At 35.8% G+C, this 23,789-nt stretch overlaps 1 protein-coding gene across 1 annotated transcript in view; it reads left to right on the top strand.

The window, feature by feature from the left end:
* Window positions 1-3,587: 3,587 nt before the first annotated feature.
* The window catches only part of ADGRL3 (adhesion G protein-coupled receptor L3), a 373,586-nt gene continuing 353,384 nt past the window's right edge, over window positions 3,588-23,789 (top strand). The window contains exons 1-2 of the mRNA XM_036763952.1: window positions 3,588-3,596; window positions 5,621-6,421. Coding sequence (XP_036619847.1) covers window positions 5,740-6,421 — 682 coding nt within the window. The 5' untranslated portion in view covers window positions 3,588-3,596; window positions 5,621-5,739. The remainder of the gene's footprint in view (window positions 3,597-5,620; window positions 6,422-23,789) is intronic.

Here is a 23,789-nt window from a genome sequence, read left to right as displayed (position 1 = left end):
ATTATCTTGTGTCAATTTTGTATATTCCTACGTAGCAGAGTATACAAGAGCTTGAGCGAGCTCATATTAGCTCAGTATAACCAACTTTTAAATTTCAGTGTGAACATTTATACCTCAGAAATCAGCAAATGCTCCAAATCAGAACATGCTTTATTGTCTTGTTTATTATCTAGACATATTAAAGGGATGAAAAATGTTAACAATGCACATTAAACTTAAAAGAGTGGAATGTTTTATTTTTCAGGGAGCCAGTTGTTAAAGATTTCTCAACACATCACTGCCTATATGTCTCCTTCCATTAGATTGTATGCTCCTTGAGGGTGGGGACTGTTTCACTTTTCTCTTTGTAGCCTTAGCACCAAGCATAGTGCCTGGTATATATAAGTCCTTAACAAATTCATATTGATAGATTGATTTCACGATTAATAGTCCAGGAGACTGACTTTTTTTAAAGTAGAAGGTTGTAGTTCTATGTATATGTGTGAAGTTTAGAATGTAAATAACTTTCACCAAAATTGGTGAAGCTGGAAAAGAGTTGTGTAGGCTGCAACATCCCTAGAGGAGTTTGGAACAAGGAAAATGTTTTAATGTTACTTTTTATAAATGCACAAATATAATGACAAGAAATTTTACTCCTTATGACATGTAGGTATTTTGTTGAGAATAAGTCCCATGTGTCATAACAAAGGATTAAAGTTTATGGTAGACAACCCAGGGAATATAGTTTTTTTTTTAAAGACATGTTTGTTGCTGTTCTTTTTTAATTGTTCCTACTCCCAAATGACTCCCTTGTGCGACCAGTAGAGCGTTCCCTTGTAACAAGAAATACAGTTAATCAGATACATACGTGCGCGCACGCGCACGCACGCACACACACACACACACATACACATACACATTGGCTAGGAATGATAGTGAATGCCTCATTCTGTACCTGTAGTCCATCATCTTTCTGCTAAAATACACAAAGCATGCTTCACCATTGGTTTTCTAAAGTTATCATTGATTACTGTAATGATGAGAATTTTGGTATTTTTCAGTATGTTTTCATTCATGTTATGGCAATCTTTTGTGTAACTAATTCCCCCTGGTTCTGCATACTTTATTTTATTTCATATACATCTTCAATGAATGAAACCTTTAAAAATGCCCATGTAGCACACAAGTGCTTTCGCCTGTATTTGACTATCACTAATATTCCTAGCAGAGTACAGAGACGCTCTTCATTTCCAGATTTAATTCAAGGGATTGGCTGGCCTCAGTACATTCCCCTGTGAATTAACACCCGAGAAACTGCCATCCTAGTTCTTATCCCTTCAATGACACCTTGAGTAATGGGTGAGGTTTAAGCTGTGTTAAGACTTCTATAAGGTGATGTCAGGAAAGGACTAACAGCTCTACTATTTCTTCCAGCAATAGCAGAGTTTGCATCAGCTGGAGTCTAACAGTGTTCAAGACAACATATACAGGGCACCTGCTTAATTCAAGCTTTTGACTGAGAAATATGGGAACATATAATCGATCCACTGCACACTGTGGGTGCTCCATGAAGATTATCAGCTGTGATAAATTATAGTAGTCTAGGCTATCAGGAAGAACTCTTGAAATAATATTAAGTATGACACTAAGGAATTTATATGATTAGTGATTTGGAAGCAGTCTAAAGAGTCATAACTATGTTACAATTATATATAGATCTTTTCAAGGTACTAGTTTGCATCATAGTTTGTTGGTGGTTAGGAGTCCCTTTTATACTTGAAGGAGAAATATCAGGGACCTCTTCAGAATTCCTGATAGAAGAGAGATTAAGCTGGAGCAGAAAAAAAATTCACTCTAATATAATTGTCTATTATCTTAATTATCTTGTCTATATGCTTACCTGTGGTCCCTCTAAAAACAGATCTTCTCCCTCCACCTCCCACCCCATGTAGCTGACTCACATTGTAAGGATTGTTGTTTAAAAAGACACTCTCTAAGGGGCAGCTAGGTGGTGCAGTGAGTAGAGCACTGGCCCTGGAGTCAGGCTCAGACACTTGACACACTTACTGGCTGTATGACCTTGGACAAGTCACTTAACCCCAATTGCCTTGCCTTCTCCCCTCAAAAAAAAAGAAAAAGACACTTTCTACCCATTGCTTATTTGGGCTTCATTTTACCTTTAATTACCTAGTGTATTAAAATCACTTTTTGTCTTCAGTGACTTAGAGCTTTGATTTCGACTTTTGACTCCAGCCATTGCATTTGTTATGTATTTATAATGACTGTAACTGTTTTGTTCTCACGGAGTTATTGGAGTAAATGCACCACTGTTTCCCAACAATTTGTCTGACTTCCTTTGCACTCATATAAAAATGATAATATATGTGAGTCCAAGCATCTCCATCAGTATGGTTTCTTATACTTTCTTCCCTTCCGCAATTCATGATCCAACTACAGTGGATCTACTTGCTGTTCCTTGCACATGATAGTCCATCTCGTGTCTTTGGGCCTGTATACCGGCTGCCCCTCCATGGCCAGAACACCCTCCCATATGAATACCTTTGGTTTCCTTCAATATTCAAACTCTTCTTTCTGAAGTAGGGCTTTCCAACCTTTCACCACCACCAACCAAGCTGCTAGTACGTTCTCCTCTGAGGTCACCTTTCATATACTTTGTATATAATTGTATATACCTAGTTGTTTATATGTTGTACAGTTAGAACGTGAACACCTTAAGGTCAGATGTTGTTTTTGCCTTTCCTTTTATCCCTGGAGTTTAGCACAATCCTTGGCACATAGTAAGTGCTTAGTAAATTGCTGTTGATTGACCAGATAAGGCCCAGATAGTCAGAATTGATTCAATGCCTCATGTTATGATAATATCTAGGTTAAATAATATTAGATCAGTGTGACTATACCAATGTTGACACCCACATAATGATTACAGATTTTTTTTCCATTAAAGAAAATAATTATTTTCCATAAAGCACATGATATTTAAGTGTGGTCAGGGGAAGAAAAGATATTGCAGTAGAGTTTTCAGTTCCTTTCATTTAATGCCTAAATGTACCCTTACTGTATACCTATCTTAAAAGTCTGTTAGGTCATAGAAACCTATTCTCTGGCCCTGGGAAATTAGTTTCAAATTAGAGTAGATCAATTCCTGAGATAGATATAAGAAAGACTGTTCATTTAAACAGCTCTATGTTCTACACTATGTGATAAGTGGGACTAACTAAATTATTGGAAAGCCTTTTGTTACAGTACCTGAACTACCCTTACAAATGGAAGTACTGACATTCCTGTTATGAATATTGTATATCCCTTTTCTATGGTCTGGTATACTGTTGCATTTATTCTTATTTTGATTAATTTTGGTCTTTTTTTAATTCAAAGCTTATATAAGGTATTTATTTTAAATTTACCTTGAATTAGAGCAATGACTTTTTAACAAATTACTGTCCAATGGATTACATATGAATGAAGTAAATTAATATTTCCTTTAAATTTGAAAGAGGTAAAGATAAAGGTGCCTAGCCAATACAGTACCATTAATCTATTCTCTTTTCTTCTTTCTCTCTTTACTTCTCTCTCTCCAATAGAAGTGGAACAAAAAGGTAATTAAATACCTTTCATAAATTATATATATATATATATTACTTATTTTAGGCTAAGTTATTTAACAGTTTAACATATAGTTTAAATATTTTTGTCATTAATTTTTACCTATTTTATGAAAGCTTATTTAGTCCCTCTGCTGCTCAACTTCACTAAATAGATCATTAAGATTAATTAGTGGCAATTTAATCCTTTTATCCTAATTTTTTTAAAGAAGTTTTATTTTATTCCCATTATTTGTTAGAAAAGTATTTTGCCTTCTTTCTATAGCTGGTGATAGATAGTAATTACATTAGTATGTGTATATATAGGCATTTGTTTGCCTGTATATATGCTAGATTATTTGCCCCAGCTTTGTTCCCTGTCCTTGCTTATTTGTTGTTGGGATGGGGAGGGAGGACTCTTCTGAAACACAATAAAATAAATCCATTCTAAAACCAAGTACTATTGGTTTGAATATAATGAAGACTTGGAACCCTAATAGAAATGATGTTCTAGGACATCATATTTATAACAGTAAAACTGGAAAATCATTACAATCCATTTTAATAGAATCAATAAAAAAGAACTCAGTGGTTAAACATCAATGGTGAAATGCATTAAATTATACACAAATAGCCAGTTTTTAGATTTCCCTACCTTTAGAACAACTCAGTGGCCAATTTCTCCCCCTGGCTCCCCTTTTTTATTCTAGAAAAATAAAAGCTTTGGTTTCCTAGTAATTGTTTTCCGTTTCAAAACCTAACAACATTCTTTGCCTATTGTCTTACATTTGTTTTGCCCTGTTTGTATGCTTGTGATTTCTGCTAATGAGCTTATCACTAATGCCTATGTCAAATTTGGGTCAAGGGGAGAATATAGCCCATAATATACGGAATCGTGGTTCGTCATTCAAATATGCTGAGATAACTTAATTTGCCCACCTAGTACAATTCTCTATTTCACAATCATAATAAGAGCACATGTTTCTTTTTCAAGACATTTTCTTTGCACCAATTTTCAAGCAGCTTTGTAAGAGGTAAACCAATCAGAGTGTCTTATGCTTCCTCCCACCTTTTGTGCAACATATGCTACTGAATCATACTAAAACCTAAGTGTCAGTTAATTGCTGGCCATTTTCATTCTGAAGTTTGAGCAGCAAAAGACCATAGTAAATGGTACTATTCTCTTACGCTCCTGTCATGTAACATTGGAAGGTACATGCTTTTAAATTCAAATACTACTATATTTAACAGGACATTTTTAACTGATTAAAATCTAGATCTTGGGTTCCTCTCAATGAACTTCCCACCTTTTTCTTCTTTCCTTATTCCTTTCTTCCTTCCTTCTTTTCTTTCCTGCCTTCTCTTTCTCCTTTCAATACCCATCCATCACTCATTATTTAATTGTGTGGATTGCATGCTCTGTGTGCACTGTAGCAGCTTTGGGAGTCCTTTTTGCTAGCTGAATTGATGGTCTGTTCTCCAACTCTACTTTTGCTTTAAGCATTCTTGTGAATGACTAAGGGATTGCCTTTTGCTCCTTAATGATACCTATTAAATTGTTAATATCACTTGGGCTATAAGGATGGGTCTTTTATTGCAATTTTACAGGAAATTCTTCAGTGGACTCATTTTTTAATTGCATGAAAATATTCTGAGGAATCATCTTTTTACCTAATTAACATACTACAGAGAACATGTGTGTACATATGCATATATATATATATATATACACTCTACATATATGTACACATATTAAAACATTGGAATTATGTGTATGGAAAGAATAATGCAAGTAAGTACATTTACTGTACAGATTTAAATGTAATGAACAAAAAGAAAATTATTTTGAAAAACCAAAATCAATGAGGAAAAATATTTCCTGCTTCAAGAAGAATGGCAGATAAACAAGTCATTTGTATCTCCAGTAGCTTTTTGGTAGGTGTCTCTAGTATTGAATTCCAAAATAATGAGGCATAAGAAGACATGACAAGATACAGAAACTAATTGTATTTTTCTTTTTTAACTTTTCCTCCTGACAGTTTTTCTTTGTCCTGGACTGCTCAAAGGCGTATACCAGAGTGAGCATTTGTTTGAGTCTGATCACCAGTCAGGGGCATGGTGCAAGGACCCCCTTCAGGCTTCAGACAAGATTTATTACATGCCCTGGACTCCTTACAGAACGGACACCCTCACAGAGTACTCATCCAAGGATGATTTTATTGCTGGAAGGCCAACAACAACTTACAAGCTCCCTCACCGGGTAGATGGCACAGGATTTGTAGTCTATGATGGAGCTTTGTTCTTCAACAAGGAGCGCACAAGAAATATAGTTAAATTTGACTTGCGGACTAGGATAAAGAGTGGGGAGGCCATCATAGCTAATGCCAATTACCATGATACGTCCCCTTACCGGTGGGGAGGCAAATCTGACATAGACCTGGCAGTAGATGAGAATGGGCTATGGGTCATCTATGCAACAGAACAGAACAATGGTAAAATTGTCATTAGCCAATTGAATCCTTATACTTTAAGGATCGAAGGCACATGGGATACAGCCTATGATAAAAGGTCAGCTTCCAACGCATTTATGATTTGTGGGATTTTGTATGTGGTCAAATCTGTATATGAAGATGATGACAATGAGGCTACAGGGAATAAGATAGACTATATTTACAACACTGACCAAAGTAAAGATAGTTTGGTGGATGTACCCTTTCCAAACTCATACCAGTACATAGCTGCTGTGGATTATAACCCTCGGGACAATCTACTGTATGTGTGGAACAATTATCATGTTGTGAAGTATTCTTTGGATTTTGGACCTCTGGACAGCAGATCAGGTGAGTCCGCCTTTGGGCATTACTTTCTCGATTCCGAAAATGCATATGGGGTGCAGACTTACAAGTCATTCAGGATTCGGATTAGATTAGCCTTCCAACTTTGAAATATTACTTTTGATTGGTCTCTGTGTTTACAAGTATATTGTGAAGATCAAGCTGCCTTTGTCAGGCACCAAGAAGATGTGTTCTGCGCTATTGTTTTGGAATAGTTGGCCAGTTTATGTGATTTGATGCTTTAGAGGCCTCATGTTTTCCGCCATATTGTAGTCCCATGATATATAATGATTGTTCTTTGTGCATAATCTGAGTCTATTTTACTGCATGCTCCTTGCAAATGAAAACTATCTTAATTCAGAATTAATATTCTAGTCCAGTATTCCTATGAAGAATACTGGCCTAGAGTAAGAAGATGTTGCTTAAAGGCTTAGTGTTTCTAGTTGTTTGCTTTGTACCTAAGGTCCAATCAATAAAACTCTCTATTCTGCAGTTTCTTCATCAATAAGATAGAAAACTTGTTTATGTTGACAGTCCCACAGAACTGAGAAAAAACACTGGGCAAATGATAAAACACTGTATAAACATGAACTATCATTATCACTGTCACTGTTTTGTGGCTAGACCAAGCACCCAATTCAATCCCCTTCGTATGGTAGATGCTTAGTAAATGACTAATTTAATAGAATCCTAGCTTTTCTCTAATCTCATTGAAGATTTCATGCTATGGGTCTCTGTCAGATTAAAAATAAAACTATGATATGTTCAAGTTCATATTACTCACAAGTATAGGTGATTGTAATTTGATCTGTTCTTTGAAAAAGAATAGTGCAAATAATTATCAGCCCACAAACAAGTCTATGACAGACCACACATTTCTATTCTGCTATGATGAATCTTCATGGCTGTTTTAACTTTGCTTTTTGGACTACAGCATGATATCTTCTTTCCATTTCAGTTTTTTTTTTAAAGTTGTCGACTTACATTTCCCTCTCACTGTTTCCCTCTTTTATTCTCTTTCTTATTCCTGAATGGTTTATTCTTACTTAAAATAGTGTCTACAAAGCTTATTGTAGAAGAACAGGGAGGTCATTGCAAACATTTTAAAAGGATGCATTCAAGTGATGAGGAGATATAAAGGAGAGTGGCAATGATGCCAACAAATTAGCCATTGGGACTAGTGTAACCCAGGGATATAATAGCAACAAAGGAAGTTTCCTTTTTGTTGTTTGCTAAAGGGGTATTTCTGGATACCTCACAAATGCCTAATTTCTAGTTCAGCTGGTTACAATGAAAAGTGGACAAAGCTATTCAAGTAGAAGTGGATAAATGTCTCCAACCCTCCTGAAAGTCCTTGCTTGAATACCCATGAGAAATAGTGCAATGCTTCCATTTTGCCCATGTTACTGCATATTTATGGTTCTACTCTTCTAGGCCTACTGTATTTAAAAAATCAATGATTTTCTTCAAGTTAAGTAATTTAAGTTAGGTAAGTAGGTCAGTGGCTGTTCCTGGGCCAACAGCAATCTTATTTTTTTATTTAAATAATGTGGTACTCTATTCCACTTCAACTAATTTGGTGGTGATCAACATTTATTTCTAAATTTTGAGTGCCAGGCTGAATTAAGTTCTTTTCAATTATGAAAACACAGTTTTTGAAAATGATTTACTACAATAGTCTTGTTAGAATGATTCCATTTCCTCAAAAATTATTCAGGAATATCTCTAATTTATATCAACAGACTGTAAATGGTATACACATGTGAATACATCCACTTTGGAATGTGATTATATACATACTCTAGATGAAATATTATCACTGGGGATGTGAAGAAAGTGTAAACACAATATACATGATTTGAAATTTAAAAAGAAAAAAACAAACTTGAGTACAAGTGGTAATGACCATTTTGATTAAAAGCCAGCTTTTATAATGATAAACATCAAGAAAATGATAAAAGTTCTACTTTTAAACCATATTGCTCATTTAACTCAGAGATTACATTTTCACCTCAACAACAACAAAAACAACAATGAAGGCTGTGTCCATTTTGCAAAGGTTGAGATTTCACCTGGATTTGCAAATGCTTGCATAAATATCCATTTCCATGCATCAGTGCCCTGACTAAATACCCAATAGCTTGGCACAGCTTTAATGTAATTGAGAGGTACAAAGAATACATTTAGAAGTAAAATTTCTGCATGGTATGTGGAATATGAGAATTTCAATTAACATCCATAGGAGTTTTGATATAATCTACACAAACACTCTAAAAGTGTCTCCCTTCTTTCAACAAATTGTGTATGTATATCTATATATATATAAATAAATATATAGATATATATACAGATACATGTGTAGACATATTATATTCTTTACATATAGAAATTTTATTGGACATATTTGTTTTGACTCCAAAGGTTGTCAATGTTATTCATAGGAAGTGAATTCTTTCCTTTTGGTCATTACTTTTCTCCTGAAAAATATATGCATACCATGATACTCAGTATTTTGGATCAATTTAGGTAAATTATTGAGAGCAAACAAGTTTAGGAAAGTAATAATTTTACTAACTAAAATGATGAGTAGCCTTAAAAGTGAATGGGAAAAAATTTAAAAGATTATGTGTCCATTTAAGCAATATGTATGTAATCATGATTTAAATCAAATAAGTAAGTTTCCCATAAAGAAAATCTTGGGAATTTTATCTAGAACAGACATAAAATTATTGGATCTAATTCTTTGTTTCTTACACACAAGAAAACAGGCTCAGAAGGGACAATGACTCATACAAGGACACAAAGCAACTTTTGGCAGAAAAAGAAATCAAACCTAATTCTCCATCCACTGCCCATTCCACTCGTAACAATGTGTATTTATTTAGAAGGACACTTGAAAACTGGCAGACACTCGAAAACTGGTAGAAAACCATATGTTCAGGAACAGAATACATTAGGGGGAAAAATGCCACTGAAACCAAATATGTGCCTGATCTGACCAAATACATGAAGAAGAGATCTATACTGAATTCCTCGGGGAAGAATAGGAACAATTTTTTCTCCATGATATGAGATAGGAAGGAGATAATAGATACTGCTACTGATAATTTGTGTGAAGTGAAGGGAGTTTTGGAAGCTTTCTTCTTAGTGAAGTAAAAAGGTGAGTCTCCTGGTGTAAGTATGATGGTTAGAGATACTTTGGGGGAACTTGAAGAAAAATGAAGAGGATTAGGATAATTTCTTTGAGTGACAAGGTAGGAACTCGATATGTAGTAGAAGGATTTTCTAGAAGCAAATATGAACAAGGTGTTTGGTGAATAAAATATGAGGTCCTGTAGGATTGTAAAGAGACCACTACATTACATTCTAAGGATCTATATTGAATCTCAGCTCTGCCATTTACTATCTGTGTGACTTTGTGAAATCATCTAAGCTCTCTGGATCTCAGTTATCTTACAGGTAAAATGAGAAAAATGGATTAGGGGACCCTTATGACAACATCTTCCAACTCTAAATCTACGATCTCATGACCTATTGTAGAAGCAAATTTACAACTTTCCTGGAAATGTGCTTTCTTATTTATATATTCTGAGAAAATTACAAAAAAATCTTTTAAGTTTCCTCATTTATCCTCTTAAATAATACAGACATGAGATCTGAACACTTTGGGGCTGAAATGCATTATAGGTATTGTGACTTTTGTAGCAAGATTTCCTCCCCACCTCTCATCATTTGCCCTTGCAAAAGATGGTTGGATGAAAGAAAGAACAAGTGATTTCAACTCCATAGTGGGGACGAAAGATGAGGCATTTAGGAACATCAAGAAATAGTCAGAGGGGTGGTCTGGATGCTGTGAGTACGGGAATAGAGAATCAGCTGTCCCTGAGAGTAAAGAGTTTGAGTGGAGGGAGGCAGTCAATTTGTGAACTTGGCATAGAAACAGAGAGGATGTGTGCTGGTGATTGGAGAAACAAGGTGCTTGAGCTAGGAGCGGTGCTAACGGAATGACCAAACATTTGAACATAAATACAGAGGTTGGAAGCCCTGAGAGAGAGGTTTGCTATCCAGTTATTCATCCCCATATTGACAATGTAGGGCAGTCAGCAGGAAGATATGGGTTGTTGTTTCATTCTAAATACCCCACCTACTAGAAGTGCCAGTATAATATGAACAAGATGAAAGACATAAAATCAAATTTTGAAATTTTGCCGTATGCAACTTAGCTAAATCAAGGGCACACATGAGATAATTTCCATGTTTCCATTCTGGAAAAAAGAATGTCCTAGTGGGCACTGGCCAACCTAACAAATACAATTACCCTTTCTACATTCTTTTAAATGCAAATATGCAACCATTTTTTTCTACAGCTTTTACAAAATGTCATTAGGGGAAAAAATGAATCAGCACTCTCGTTATTACTATTTAGCATTTATATAGCATTTTATGTTTGCAATACTTTTTTATTATTAATCCAGCTACATTCCACATATTAAGGAATACACAAGGATTTAAGAAGGCTTTAGCTTACAAATGACTTGTGTTCTAAAAGTTTGTCAATATTTTAGCTGTGTGAAACTTAAAGTGATTTTTTTCTAAAGAAAAACAATGTTGTAAATTGTGAATAAGTTTCCAGGCCAGACTAAAAATTCAAATTAACCTGTAATATGGCCGAAATACTTTACATTTTCAATGGGAAAAAGTGGAAAACAATACTGGTACAATGCAAATCATTAAATGGAAGTATTACATTCTATGAGAAATGTTTTTAAAGTATATACCAAACTTTGACACTTAAAGAAGAAGAAGGAGGTAGTTAGAAACTTGCACAGTATCTGAAGGCATAATTTTATCAAGAACTCTAGTGATTTATGGCAGTGTAACTTTTTAAATTAAGCTTATTCTTTTCTTAAAACCTATTACTTTCCTTTTGTTTGATATACTAGAGTTGATGTTATACTTAATAACAATACCTCGGAATGCTTTTGTCTCACAAATGGCAAGAAGAAAAAGATTTTTTGAGATAAGTAAGAGTTGGAAGGCAATTTAATGAGTAGGAACATGAAAGGAAGAAATAAAAAGTATGTACATTTGAGAAATAGATTGGCAAAGGTGAATTAACAGGTGAAAGAAAAGTGGGGAGCAACAAACAGAGATATTATAGGAAAGATGGCGCTGAGGTTTATGGTCATCTCTGAACAATTTGCCAAAGGCAAGGTTGGTGAGAAGGCCAATGGAACACCTGACTTTGCTTTTTTCAGATTTATCACCACACTCTTCCTGACAGCCATCCTAAAGGAGAAACTTGCCTATTATAGACAAGTAGCACCTGCTCCCATCCTACCTATTACCTGCCCCCCATTACCTACCCATTGCTTAAAAAGTAATACTTTGGCCCTAATCCCTAAGTCTCTAGGCCCCCTCCTAAAGGTTCATTTGTTAACCTAGATTTTCCAAATACAATGCTCAATTATACCAAGAATGTTTTTATTTCCATGTTAGAATATCTCATCTCTGTCTCATGGACTCACTTTGCCAGTTCTCAGTTCTTTGAATACTTTTTGTCATCATTAACTCTTACCACTTCTATCTCTAAGCTCCTGAGTCTTGCTGGAGAATTACAGATTCAATCCAATAGAAATTTATACTCTCCTAATCCTTATCTGGCAATTTTGCAGTGCATTTCTTTGTGATTCCCTGTCATATTCCCCACTGCAATTTATCCAGACCTTTTCTATTCTTCTCAGATATCTATTTCTACCCCTACTTCTTTGATCACTGTGACCCCTTTTCCTTTTGTACTGGATAGAACCAGGCCAGTTAAGTTCTCTCACCTCTCTCTAGTCTGAATTGTAATTTATCAATATCACTTCATCCCTACTCATTTATTTTCCTTCAATTTATTTTCTTTACTCCATAACCATACCATCATGTCCTAAAAACACCTGATCTCCACACTTGTTTGAACTACAGTCCCCTCTCTGGCTTTCCTTGTACACTATCAGCGTTCTCAAAACAGCGGTATATACTTGCAGCCTCTACCTCCTCGATATTCTTAATTTTACCTGTACCCCTATGCTGAAATCCTTAGCTTGAGGGTCACTGATGACCTCCTGGTCACTAAATCTATTGGCCTTTTCATAGCCTCCATGTCCTATGTAGACTATCTGACACTGTTGACCACCCCTTTCTTCTTGATACTGTGTCCCTTTAAACCTTGTAATACTGTAACATCTGGGTTCTACTCCTTTCTCTAATTATTTCTTCTCTCATTTACTTTTCTTGATGTTCTTATACACTGAATATTCCCAGAACTGCTGGTCTAACAGTAAACTCATACCCTCAGTTATTTTACCCAGGTCCATGACTTTATTTTTTTCTTTTTTTTTTGTTTTCAATAAATATTTTATTTATTTCATTAAATGTTTCCCAATTACATGTAAAAACATTACATTCATTTAAAAAATTGAGTTTCAAATTCTCTCCCTCCTTTAAAACCCTACTTCCTCCTTAGGAAGGCAAGCAACTTGATATTGATTACAAATGTGAAGTCATGCAAAATATATTTCGATATTAGCCATATTGCAAAAGGAAAGTCAACCAAAAAAGAGAGAAAAAGTAAAATAAAAGCATGTTTCAATATTCATTCAGAGTTCGTCACTTCTCCCTCTGGAGGTGGATTGCATTTTTACATACGGTTCATTTGGAATTGTCCTGTACGAATGTCTTGATCAGAATACCTAAGTCTTTCACAGCTGATCACCTTTACAATATTGCTGTTTCCATATGCAGTGTTCTCATGGTTCTACTCACTTCATCTTGCATGAGTATTCATAAATATTCCCAGGTTTTTCTGAAACCATCCTGCTCATCAATTCTTAAGGCATGATGGCGTTCCACAACAGTCATATACCACAACTTGTTCAGTCATCCCCCTTCGATTTCTATCAACTTAACTTTTGTAAAATTCTACTTATGTCCATAGCTCCCTTCTTGTTTATTTTTTTGTTAAATTTATTTAATTCTGACAGGGAGAAGTTGAGGTTCCTTACTAGAATAGTCTTAATGTCTATTTCCAACTTTAATTCATTTATCTTTTCCTTTCAGAATTTGAAACCCATGCTATTGGATACATGTATGTTTATTATTAATATCACTTCATTTTCTTTTTTTAAATTTATTTAATATATTTAGTTTTCAGCATTGGTTTTCACAAGAGTTTGAATTATTAATTTCTCTCCCCATTTCTACACTCCTGCCCATTCCAAGATGGCATATGTTCTGGTTGTTCCGTTCCCCAGTCAGCCCTCCCTTCTGTCACCCCAATCCCCTCCCATTACCTTTTCCCTTAATTTTTTGTAGGGTAAGATAAATTTCTATGCCCCCTTGCCTGTGTGTCTTATTTCCTGGTTACATGCAGAAACTTTTTTTTGTTTTTGAACATCTGTTTTTAAAACTTTGAGTTCCAAATTCTCTCCCCTCTTCCCTCCCCACCCACCCTCCCTAAGAAGGCAAGCAGTTCAACATAGGCCACATCCACAATACTCATGTTGTGAAAGACTAACTATATTTTGCTCCTTCCTAACCTATCCCCCTTTATTGAATTTTCTCCCTTGACCCTGTCCCTTTTTGAAAGTATTTGTTTTTGATTGCCTCCTCCCGCTATCTGCCCTCCCTTCTATCATCCCCCCTTTTTTATCTTCTTCCTCCTTCTTTCCTGTGGGGTAAGATACCTAATTGAGTGTGTATGGTATTCCCTCCTCAGGTCAAACCTGATGAGAGCAAGATTCACTCATTCCCCCTCCCCTTCCCCCTCTTCCCTCCCTACAGAACTGCTTTTTCTTGCCACTTTTATGCAAGATAATTTACCCCATCCTATCTCTCCCTTTCTCTCTCTCTCCATTTTTTCCTCTCTCATCCCTTAATTTGATTTTATTTTTTTAGATATCATCCCTTCATATTCAACTCACCCTGTGCCCGCCCTCTCTCTCTCTCTCTCTCTCTCTCTCTCTGTAAATATATATATATATATATATATAGATAGATAGATAGATAGATCTATATATGTATATAGATATATATCTATATATCTATATCTATATCTATATCTATATATCTATATATCTATATCTATATCTATATCTATATATATATATATATATATATATATGTATATTCCCTTCAGCTACCCTAATACTGAGGTCTCATGAATCATACACATCAGCTTTCCATGTAGGAATGTAAACAAAACAGTTCAACTTTAGTAAGTCCCTTGTGATTTCTCTTTCTTGTTTACCTTTTCATGCTTCTCATGATTCTTGTGTTTGAAAGCCAAATTTTCTATTCAGCTCTGGTCTTTTCACTGAGAAAGCTTGAAAGCCCTCTATTTTATTGAAAATCCATTTTTTGCCTTGGAGCATTATACTGAGTTTTGCTGGGTAGGTGATTCTTGGTTTTAATCCTAGCTCCACTGACCTCCAGAATATCATGTTCCAAGCCCTTCGATCCCTTCACGTACAAGCTGCTAGATCTTGTGTTATTCTGATTGTGTTTCCACAATACTCAAGTTGTTTCCTTCTGGCAGCTTGCAGTATTTTCTCCTTGACCTGGGAGCTCTGGAATTTGGCAATAATATTCATAGGAGTTTTCTTTTTGGGGTCTTTTTGAGGAAGCGATCTGTGGATTCTTTCAATTTCTATTTCACCCTCTGGCTCTAGAATATCAGGGCAGTTCTCCTTGATAATTTCTTGAAAGATGATATCTAGGCTCTTTTTTTGATCATGGCTTTCAGGTAGTCCAATAATTTTTAAATGATCTCTACTGGATCTATTTTCCAGGCCAGTGGTTTTTCCAATGAGATATTTGACATTGTCTTCCACTTTTTCATTCCTTTGGTTCTGTTTTGTAATATCTTGATTTCTCATCAAGTCACTATCTTCCACTTGCTCCAATCTAATTTTTAAGGCAGTATTTTCTTCAGTGGTCTTTTGGACCTTCTTTTTCATTTGGCTAATTCTACCTTTCAAGGCATTCTTCTCCTCATTGGTTTTTTGCAGCTCTTTTGCCATTTGAGTTAGTCTATTTTTAAGGTGTTGTTTTCTTCAGTGTATTTTTCAGCATTTTTTGGGTCTCCTTTAGCAAGTCATTGACTTGTTTTTCATGGTTTTCTCAAATCACTCTCATTTCTCTTCCCAATTTTTCCTCTACTTCTCTAACTTGCTTTTCCAAATCCTTTTTGAGCTCTTCCATGGCCTGAGACAAGTTCATGTTTTTCTTGGAGGCTTTTGTTGTAGGCTTTTTGACTGTGTTGACTTCTTCTGGCTGTGTATTTTGGTCTTCTTTGTCATCAAAGGAAAATTCCAAAGTCTGAGACTGAATCTGAGTTCGTTTTCTCTGCCTGGCCACGTTCCCAGCCAACTCACTTGACCTTTGAGTTTTTCTTGGGGGTATGACTGCTTGTAGAGTAAAGAGTACTTTGTTCTAAGCTTGAGGGGATGTGCTGTTGTTTTCAGAGCTATTTCTATACAGCCAGATCTGCCACACCAGCACGACTCCTCCCCCAAGAACCACCAACCTGGACCTGATTCAGATCTTAAGCAGGCTCTGCACTTCTGCTTTGATCTGCCACTTAATTCCCCCCACCAGGTGGGCCTGGGGCCAGAAGCAACTGCAGCTGTAGTTCTGTAGCTGCCCCACCTCCACTGCCCCTGGGCAGTTGCTAAACTGTGAACTTTCACTCTGTCCCCTGCAGCTTTTCTCACCAACCTTCTCTGTTGTCTTTGGTGTTTGTGGGTTGAGAAGTCTGGTAACTGCCACAGCTTACTGATTCATAGCATTTGGCCTGTTCCACCTGGCTCCTGGTCTGGTTGGTCCTGCTGCCACCCACACTGGCCTCTGCTCCACTTCTCTCCCAGCTCTGTGTGGGACAGACCTCTCCCAGCAACCATCCGGGCTGTCCTGGGCTGCAACCCTGCTTCCCTGTGCTATTTTGTGGGTTCTGCATTTTTAGAATCTCTTCAGAGCCATTTTTATAGGTTTTTGGAGGGACCTGGAGGGGAGCTCATGCAGGTCTCTGCTTTCCAGCTGCCATCTTGGCTCTGCCCCCCATGTCCATGACTTTAAGTATCACTTTTTCTCCTGAGTCTTGGCCTTGTATTCCTAATACCCTACCAATACTCTACATAGATGTTCCTCGGATACCTGAAGGCAAACAAGTCCCAAAACAAATTTATCAACCCATGAAGAACATGGATAAGAAATCTATAGTATGAGAAGGCATAGATGGATTGAGAACTAAATTTGAGGCATAAATAAGTTGAAATACCCATTAAAGTACAATCTCGATACTTTTGAGTCATCTTTGTTTCTGTCCCTTTCCATTCCTCATGCAGTTACAAAGCCATTTCTATTCCCACTGATAACACTCTAGTTTATTTCCTCATTACCTTTCACCTAGACAATTTTTATAGTTTTCCATCTGACCTCTCTGCATCCTATTTCTTCCTTTCAAAGCCATTCTACATTGGAATGACCAATTAGTATTACCCAAACACCATCATGATAACATAATTTCTTTGCCCATTACTTTCTAAATGGGTTGCCTTAAGAGGTAGTTGAATTCCCCCCTAGACTGAGGTTTACTAATGAAGGCTAGGTAATTTTGTGTGACTTGTGTTGAGTATGTTGAACCAAACAGTTTCTGAAGCTCTTTCCAACTCTTAGCTTTTGTGGTATTGTAAAGACTTACAAACTTCTTAGATAGGCATTTAAGCTTTCATTATCTGGCCCCAACTGGCATTTCCATCCTTATATTCTGCTTCCATGCTTTATATGTTTTACCTCACCCCTTGAAGATGTCCCTACCACATATTTCTCCATCTCTACATATTAAAATCATACTGATTCTTCAAGGTCTGGATTAAGTCCCCATCTTTCTCTTTATAATTTTCCCTCAGACAGGAGTTGTCTTTCCCTTTTCTAAATTATTTTGTCTAATTTTTTTTCTCATGTTGCAGATGGCCACAGTTGTATAATACAAAGAGTGCTAGAATTGAAGTCAGGAGAGACCTGGGTTCAAAGTTAGTCTCTGAAACTTGCTAGCTGTATTACAATGAACAGATCAGTATCTCTCAATTTTATTTTTCCCATTTGTAAAATGAGAATAATAATAGGATCATAGATTTAGAGCAGGAAAGGACCATAAAAGACCACCCCCTATGTTTTACAAAGGAGGAAACAGAGACCTACAGAGGCCAAATGGCTTGCCCAAACAGGTATTAAATAGAATGCCTAGGATTTCAACCTACAAGCTCTGACATTGAATCCAATACACTTCCAAAATTTACCTAGGCTTGACATGAAGATGAAATGAAATAATATATGTAAAATGTTTTGTAAGCCTTAAATTACTATAAAATTTGTTATGATTATTGTATGCAACATTTATATATTTTACCTTGCTTGATTTTAACTCCTTAATTATAGCATTAGTGCCTTATATGTTTTTCTCTCCTTCCCAGTATCTTGCATATAGTAGATAGTGAATAAATGTTTTAACGAATTTATATTGAAGCATTTAAAAATTGTTATGCACTGTATTTGAAGGCCAAAATATTTTATCAACTCAGAGTTAATTCACATTGCCCCATTCTGCCTATACTGCTGTAGCAGATTCATAGACACTGAGATTCAATCAATCAAAAGCATTCACTAAGTACTTCCTGTGTGTCAAGCACCATAGTAAACCCGGGAGACACAAAGACATTCTGTAATTTTTCACTATGCCCTTTCTACAACTTCCTAGAAGTGACCAATGGGCAATGATTTACATATGAAAATTCCCTTTGTTGCCAAAATTCTATGAAGCTAAGATTTAATTCTGACCCGCTCAATCCCTCAAATCCTACACACACACACACACACACACACACACACACACACACACACACACAGCAACGGTCAAAACAGCAAGTGTTTAAAAACTGCGATGCCAATCCCAGTGTTCAATCCCATTTTGTTCCGATATCAGTTAGTTTCTGTATTGAAGAGTTCTATAGAAGAATATTTTTTTTAAATCCTGAATTTTAAAACTTTATAGTTGTAAAGTACTAACTACTAAAGCTTTACTTTAAACTCCCTGATATTTTACATTTTTCAGCTGCAATATGGGAACGCTAAGGAATTGTCAACAATTGCACACTAATTGAAAGAATCATTTTAGTGAGCGGATAATTCCACCTTATGTAGTGATATTTTGGGCATAATTGTTAAAAGAAGACCATCAAGTTTGCATAATTCATCACCAGGTTGGCCACATAGTGATGGATTTTTTTCACTTATAATAATTCTCATAGACCATCTATGAAGTCGTAGAGAGGTTGTGATCTCTGTTAATAGGATGAATATTCATACTAACAAAATCACAGATTTTTGGAGTATTATCCCATATCTTCTCTGCTCAGGTCACTATATCTCCTCTCCACCAGATCCTCAGACTCCAACCCTGGAATTCCCCTGGGCTGTGAATGGTAAACTTTCACCTTACCTTGCTTGTATCCAAGCCAAGCATCCACTTTACTTTCTGGCCATACCTGTGCCAAACCATTACCCTTGTAACCCATATCTTCTTTATGGATAATCTTCCCCCAATAGAATATGAGATTCTTGAGAATGGGGACTGTCCTGCTTAATTGTATTTGTATCATCAATCTTCATCACAGTATCTGGGGCATAGTAAATACATAGTAAATAAATAATAAATATCTTATAACATATCATACCAAGTTCCAAATGGATATTCAAATATAAACAATTCTACTTTTTTAAGGAAAGAAAAGATAATTGTCTTTCACAAGTATGAAGAGGGAGAAAATTCTTAATTAAACAAAAAATAAAGAGGTTAGTCACTCAACATTCATTAGGCACCTATTATGGCCCAGTCTCTGTGATAAAAAAAATGGCAATATAAAAAAAAATACAAAAAGTAGCAAATACCAAAGCTCCTAAAGGAGCTCACAGTCTAATCGGGGAGACAACAATCTAACAATTATTTGCAAAAAAAAGTTATTTTCAAGATAAATAAGGAATAAATAAGAGAGAGAAAACTCTAGAATTTAGAGGGATTAGGAAAGACTTCTTGTACAGATAAGATTTTAGTTGAGTCTTTAAGGAAACCAGGGGAAGCCAGCAGGGAGAAATAAAGAAAGGGATCACAAAAGATTAAGTAGATAATTTCAATTTCTTGAAATTGAAAAACCTTCACAATAACAAAATCATTGCAGCTAAGACAAGAAAGGCAACCATCAATTAGGAAAATTCTTTGTGTCACTTATCTCTAAAAGTTTCATATTCAAGTGATGTAGGGATTTATGTAAGATCAAGAATAGGTGACACACTGGACTCAGAGTCAGAAGATAAGAGTTCAAATCTAGCCTCAGACATTTACTAGCTATGTGACTCTATCCAAGTCACTTGACCAGTCTGCCCCAGTTTCCTCATCTATAAAATGGAAATAATAATAGTACCTACCTTGCAGGTCGTTGTGAAGACCAAATAAGATTGTATTTGTATATCATTTTGCAGACCTTAAAAATTGCTTTATAAATGCTGGTTGTTATTAACAAAAGTATCCATTTCAAAATAGATAAATGATAAAAAAGGATGTGAACAAACTTTAAAAAATATTTTTTCAAACTACTGAGAAGCACAAGAAAGGTTGCTCCAAATCCCTAATAAGAGATATGAAAATTGGCAACAATTCTAAGCTTTTACTGTACACCATGAAAATTGACAAAGATGACAAAAATGAAAAAAAAACCAAGGTTGAAGGACTAGCACAAAGATAGAGGCATTCTTGGTGGAACTCTAGAATGTTCCAACAATTCTTGAAAGCCATTTGGAATTGTTCTAAAAAATGTTGAAAAGTTCCATATCTTTTAACCCAAACACTCCACTGGTGGCTGTAATAACCATCAGATGAATTTTCTCCACTCTGCGTACCACCTCTTACATCTCCCCTGGATATGTGAATTGATTCTCTCGGCTGTTGACTATCCTACTCCAGCTTTCTTTGTAATTAGTAAGTCTAGATTCCTAGAGGGGTACCACTATGCAGTAAACACTCAAATTTTCTCAGTATCTTAATGGCTTCTTTGAAGGGAGATATACTCCCTTTCCTCACCAGTACAGCTCTTGAGCACCCACTGATGCATTTCTATCTACATAAACCAGGCACTCACAGTAATGACACTTTAAGACCTTAAATAAAACCATTTACTTAACAGTAAGGCAAAGTAAATAATATGACAAGCATTCATTTATGAAATGAATGTATGAATAATAAATTATATCATAATTCACACACAAATCTGTATCATACTCTCCAAAGCTTTAGTATCTGTAGTGGAGAGTGGGTACCCACATAAACCTGGCAAGGAAGGTCATGAAGAAAGAAAACCCATTTCTCAGGATATATTACAATTCAGAATGGCAGGCTTTGATGTCTATGGTACATTCACAAACATTTTCATCACCTCACAAAACTGCTTACTGTTTGTGGGTTGATTCTCATTGTTCCCTATACACATCCTCATCTAAGCTCAAATAATGTTGAATTTACAAGTGCTTTCAACTTAAAATTGACATTAAAAAGAGGTTGAAAAAGTAATTCTTTATGTGAATAGCAGTTCCCTTTTAGTCAGAAAACTTCAAAGGTCATCAGGCTGACTTTCTCCGGGCTTTACAGACAAGCCCAGTGAATGACTCACTCACGAGGATGTTGCATTGTGTAATATGAATAGAGTTCAGGACAAACAGCTTAGGTTGGCCCTCTGGATAAGACAAACTAGTCTAGCCAGCTGTTCTTATACAGCAAAGCAGCTTCAATACTTGTCTTTCCCTTTTCTGTTTTCCTTTTCTCAAACTGTAAGGGACAGAGAAGAGCAACAATCGCTTCTGAGAACTTGATTTCTATTGAGCTCTAGGAGCCTGAGAAGAGCAGTATCTGGAACAAAAACTTATACAATAAGGCTGATCATCTCCCCAATCAATCAGGAATCTTGTAGCTGAAGTCTGTTAGCTAACTGCTACTCCATCTGGTCTTTTCAAACACAGAGTTCTAACAGAGCTGTTGATTTTTTTTTAATTAACACTTCACTCCCTGCTGTTTCTTTCTTCTGTCAGGACCCTCAATCTTTTTACCAAATGAGCCTTAGCCTCAGCCTTTGTGTTCCATACCTATAACTTTCAGTGGCTTAATCATAGGTTGCTGGATCTCAGTGATTCTCCTTTCACTAGAAAGGTCAGAGTTTGCCAAATTTCCCCTATGAAATGGACAAATCCTTTTAAAATCATAACTTAGTCTCCAAATAGTTGTGATTTCTTTTTTCATAGTTTTACCTTTTTTGATCTCAAAATAGCAATTTGCAGATTTGCTGAGAGACCATAATGCTCTGCACCTTCTAAGGTCTAGTCATATTTTTTTGCCCTTGAAAAAATACTCTTTTTCTCCATTTTTAATTTAAAAAAACCACTTTCTCTGGGCATTTAAACCATTACATTATATACAAATGAAGCATCATTCTAAATCTTTCACAATATGGTGTTAACTTTAATAAGTAAATCAGAAAAAAAAATCCTAATTTGGGGGTTGAAAATTCAAAACATTGAAGGTTTTCTCACTCTAATTCCTTGGTGCCAAATTCCCTCCTCTCCTTTCTGTCATTCTCCTTCTTGCATCCTTTCCTGAAATTCCACGTCCTAGCAGAGGTAGATAGATATTAAAGTGAAAGATACCGTACTTTTTTACCTAGTTCAAACTTTCTTATATAAGGCTTGCAGTGTAATATGAAAAGAGCTGAATTTAGAGGTGGGTCTTATGTTCCAATCTTGGCTCTACCATTTGTGTGAATTTAAATCAATTTCCTCATCTTTGAAATGAAAGGGATTGACTTAGATTGTCTCTGAGATCCTTTCCACTCTTAATCTATGGTATCAGAAACTGGAGAGCCTTAGAGAAACTATGAATAAATGTCCATGATATTTTGTAGAGGAGGATAGGTACCTTCAGATTTCTATATTAAGGAGCTTGAGGGATCTCTATAGCTTATTCCACCTAGGTAGCTAGATGGTACAATGGATAGCATATTAGACATAGAATCAGGAAGACTTGGATTCAAATCCAGCCTCAAACATTGATTATATTCTATGATCAATTAAACTCCTTCTGCCTCTGTTTCCTATTCTGTAAAATGAGAATAAATAATAGCATCTTGGTACTAGAGTTGTTATGACTAGGATATTTATAAATCACTTTCCAAACAATAAAGCACTGTATAGCTATTATTGTTACTCCTTTTTGAATAAAGAGGATATAGACCTTTACATTATAGGCTTGAAGAAGATATTGTACTTGTTCTGCAACTGTGTTAACAATGCAGATAGATTGACAAATGGCTTATAAAGTTATTGGCTCAAAAGTGTTAAAATATTTTAAGTCAAGCATTTATTTCAAATCAGCAAGCTAACAAGTTTTCATTATGTGTCTACTATATGCCAGGCACTATGCTAAGCTCTGGGGATACAAAGAAAGGCAAAAATTGCCCATACTCTCAAAGGATCTATTAATGGGAAAGACAATATACAAACAACTATGCACAAACAAGATTGATATAAATTTGGGGGGAGAGGGGAAAGAGAGAGGGAAAAGGAGAGAGACAGAGACAGAGAGACAGAAAGAGAGAGAGAGGGAAAGAGAGGGAAAGCCAGAGAAAAAAGAGGAGGCAGAGAAAAAAATAGCCATTGGGCACCTCTTCAGTATAAAAGTGCTATTCCTATAGAGAGCCTTCAATTCTTGAATTCATCCCAAATTTTATTCTTACAAAGCTTGTTTACCAGCATCGAAAATAACTTGGAAAAACCTATGTCACCTGATCCCAAATTTGCTACCCTATTTATAAAGGTAGGGCTTTGAGAGATAGATAGTATACTATATTTGTGTAGTAGAGAGATTTATATTAATTTATCTGTCTTAAAAGTTTCGATAGAGATTCAGGAGTGGAAACCTGAAGTCTCAAGGCCACACGTGGCCCTCTAGGTCCTCAGGTGTGGCCCTTTGACTGAATCCAAACTTCACAGAACAAATATCCTTAATAAAAGGACTTGTTCTGTAAGACTCGGACTTAGTCAAAGGGCCACACTTGAGGACCTAGAAGGCCACGTGTGGCCTCAAGGCTGCAGGGTCTCCACCCCTGGATTGAATAGCATATGTCAGCACACCAAGGACCTATAATTTAATGTGTATTACTGACATATATTATTCACTCTTATTTTTAATGATCAAACTATTACAACTATTTGATTTTAGAATAGTTGTTTCTTG

Source organism: Trichosurus vulpecula, chromosome 6 (assembly GCF_011100635.1).
Source record: "Trichosurus vulpecula isolate mTriVul1 chromosome 6, mTriVul1.pri, whole genome shotgun sequence".
NCBI lineage: Eukaryota > Metazoa > Chordata > Mammalia > Diprotodontia > Phalangeridae > Trichosurus > Trichosurus vulpecula.
Note: the sequence above shows the minus strand (reverse complement) of the source record. Positions and strands in the feature narration are given on the sequence as shown.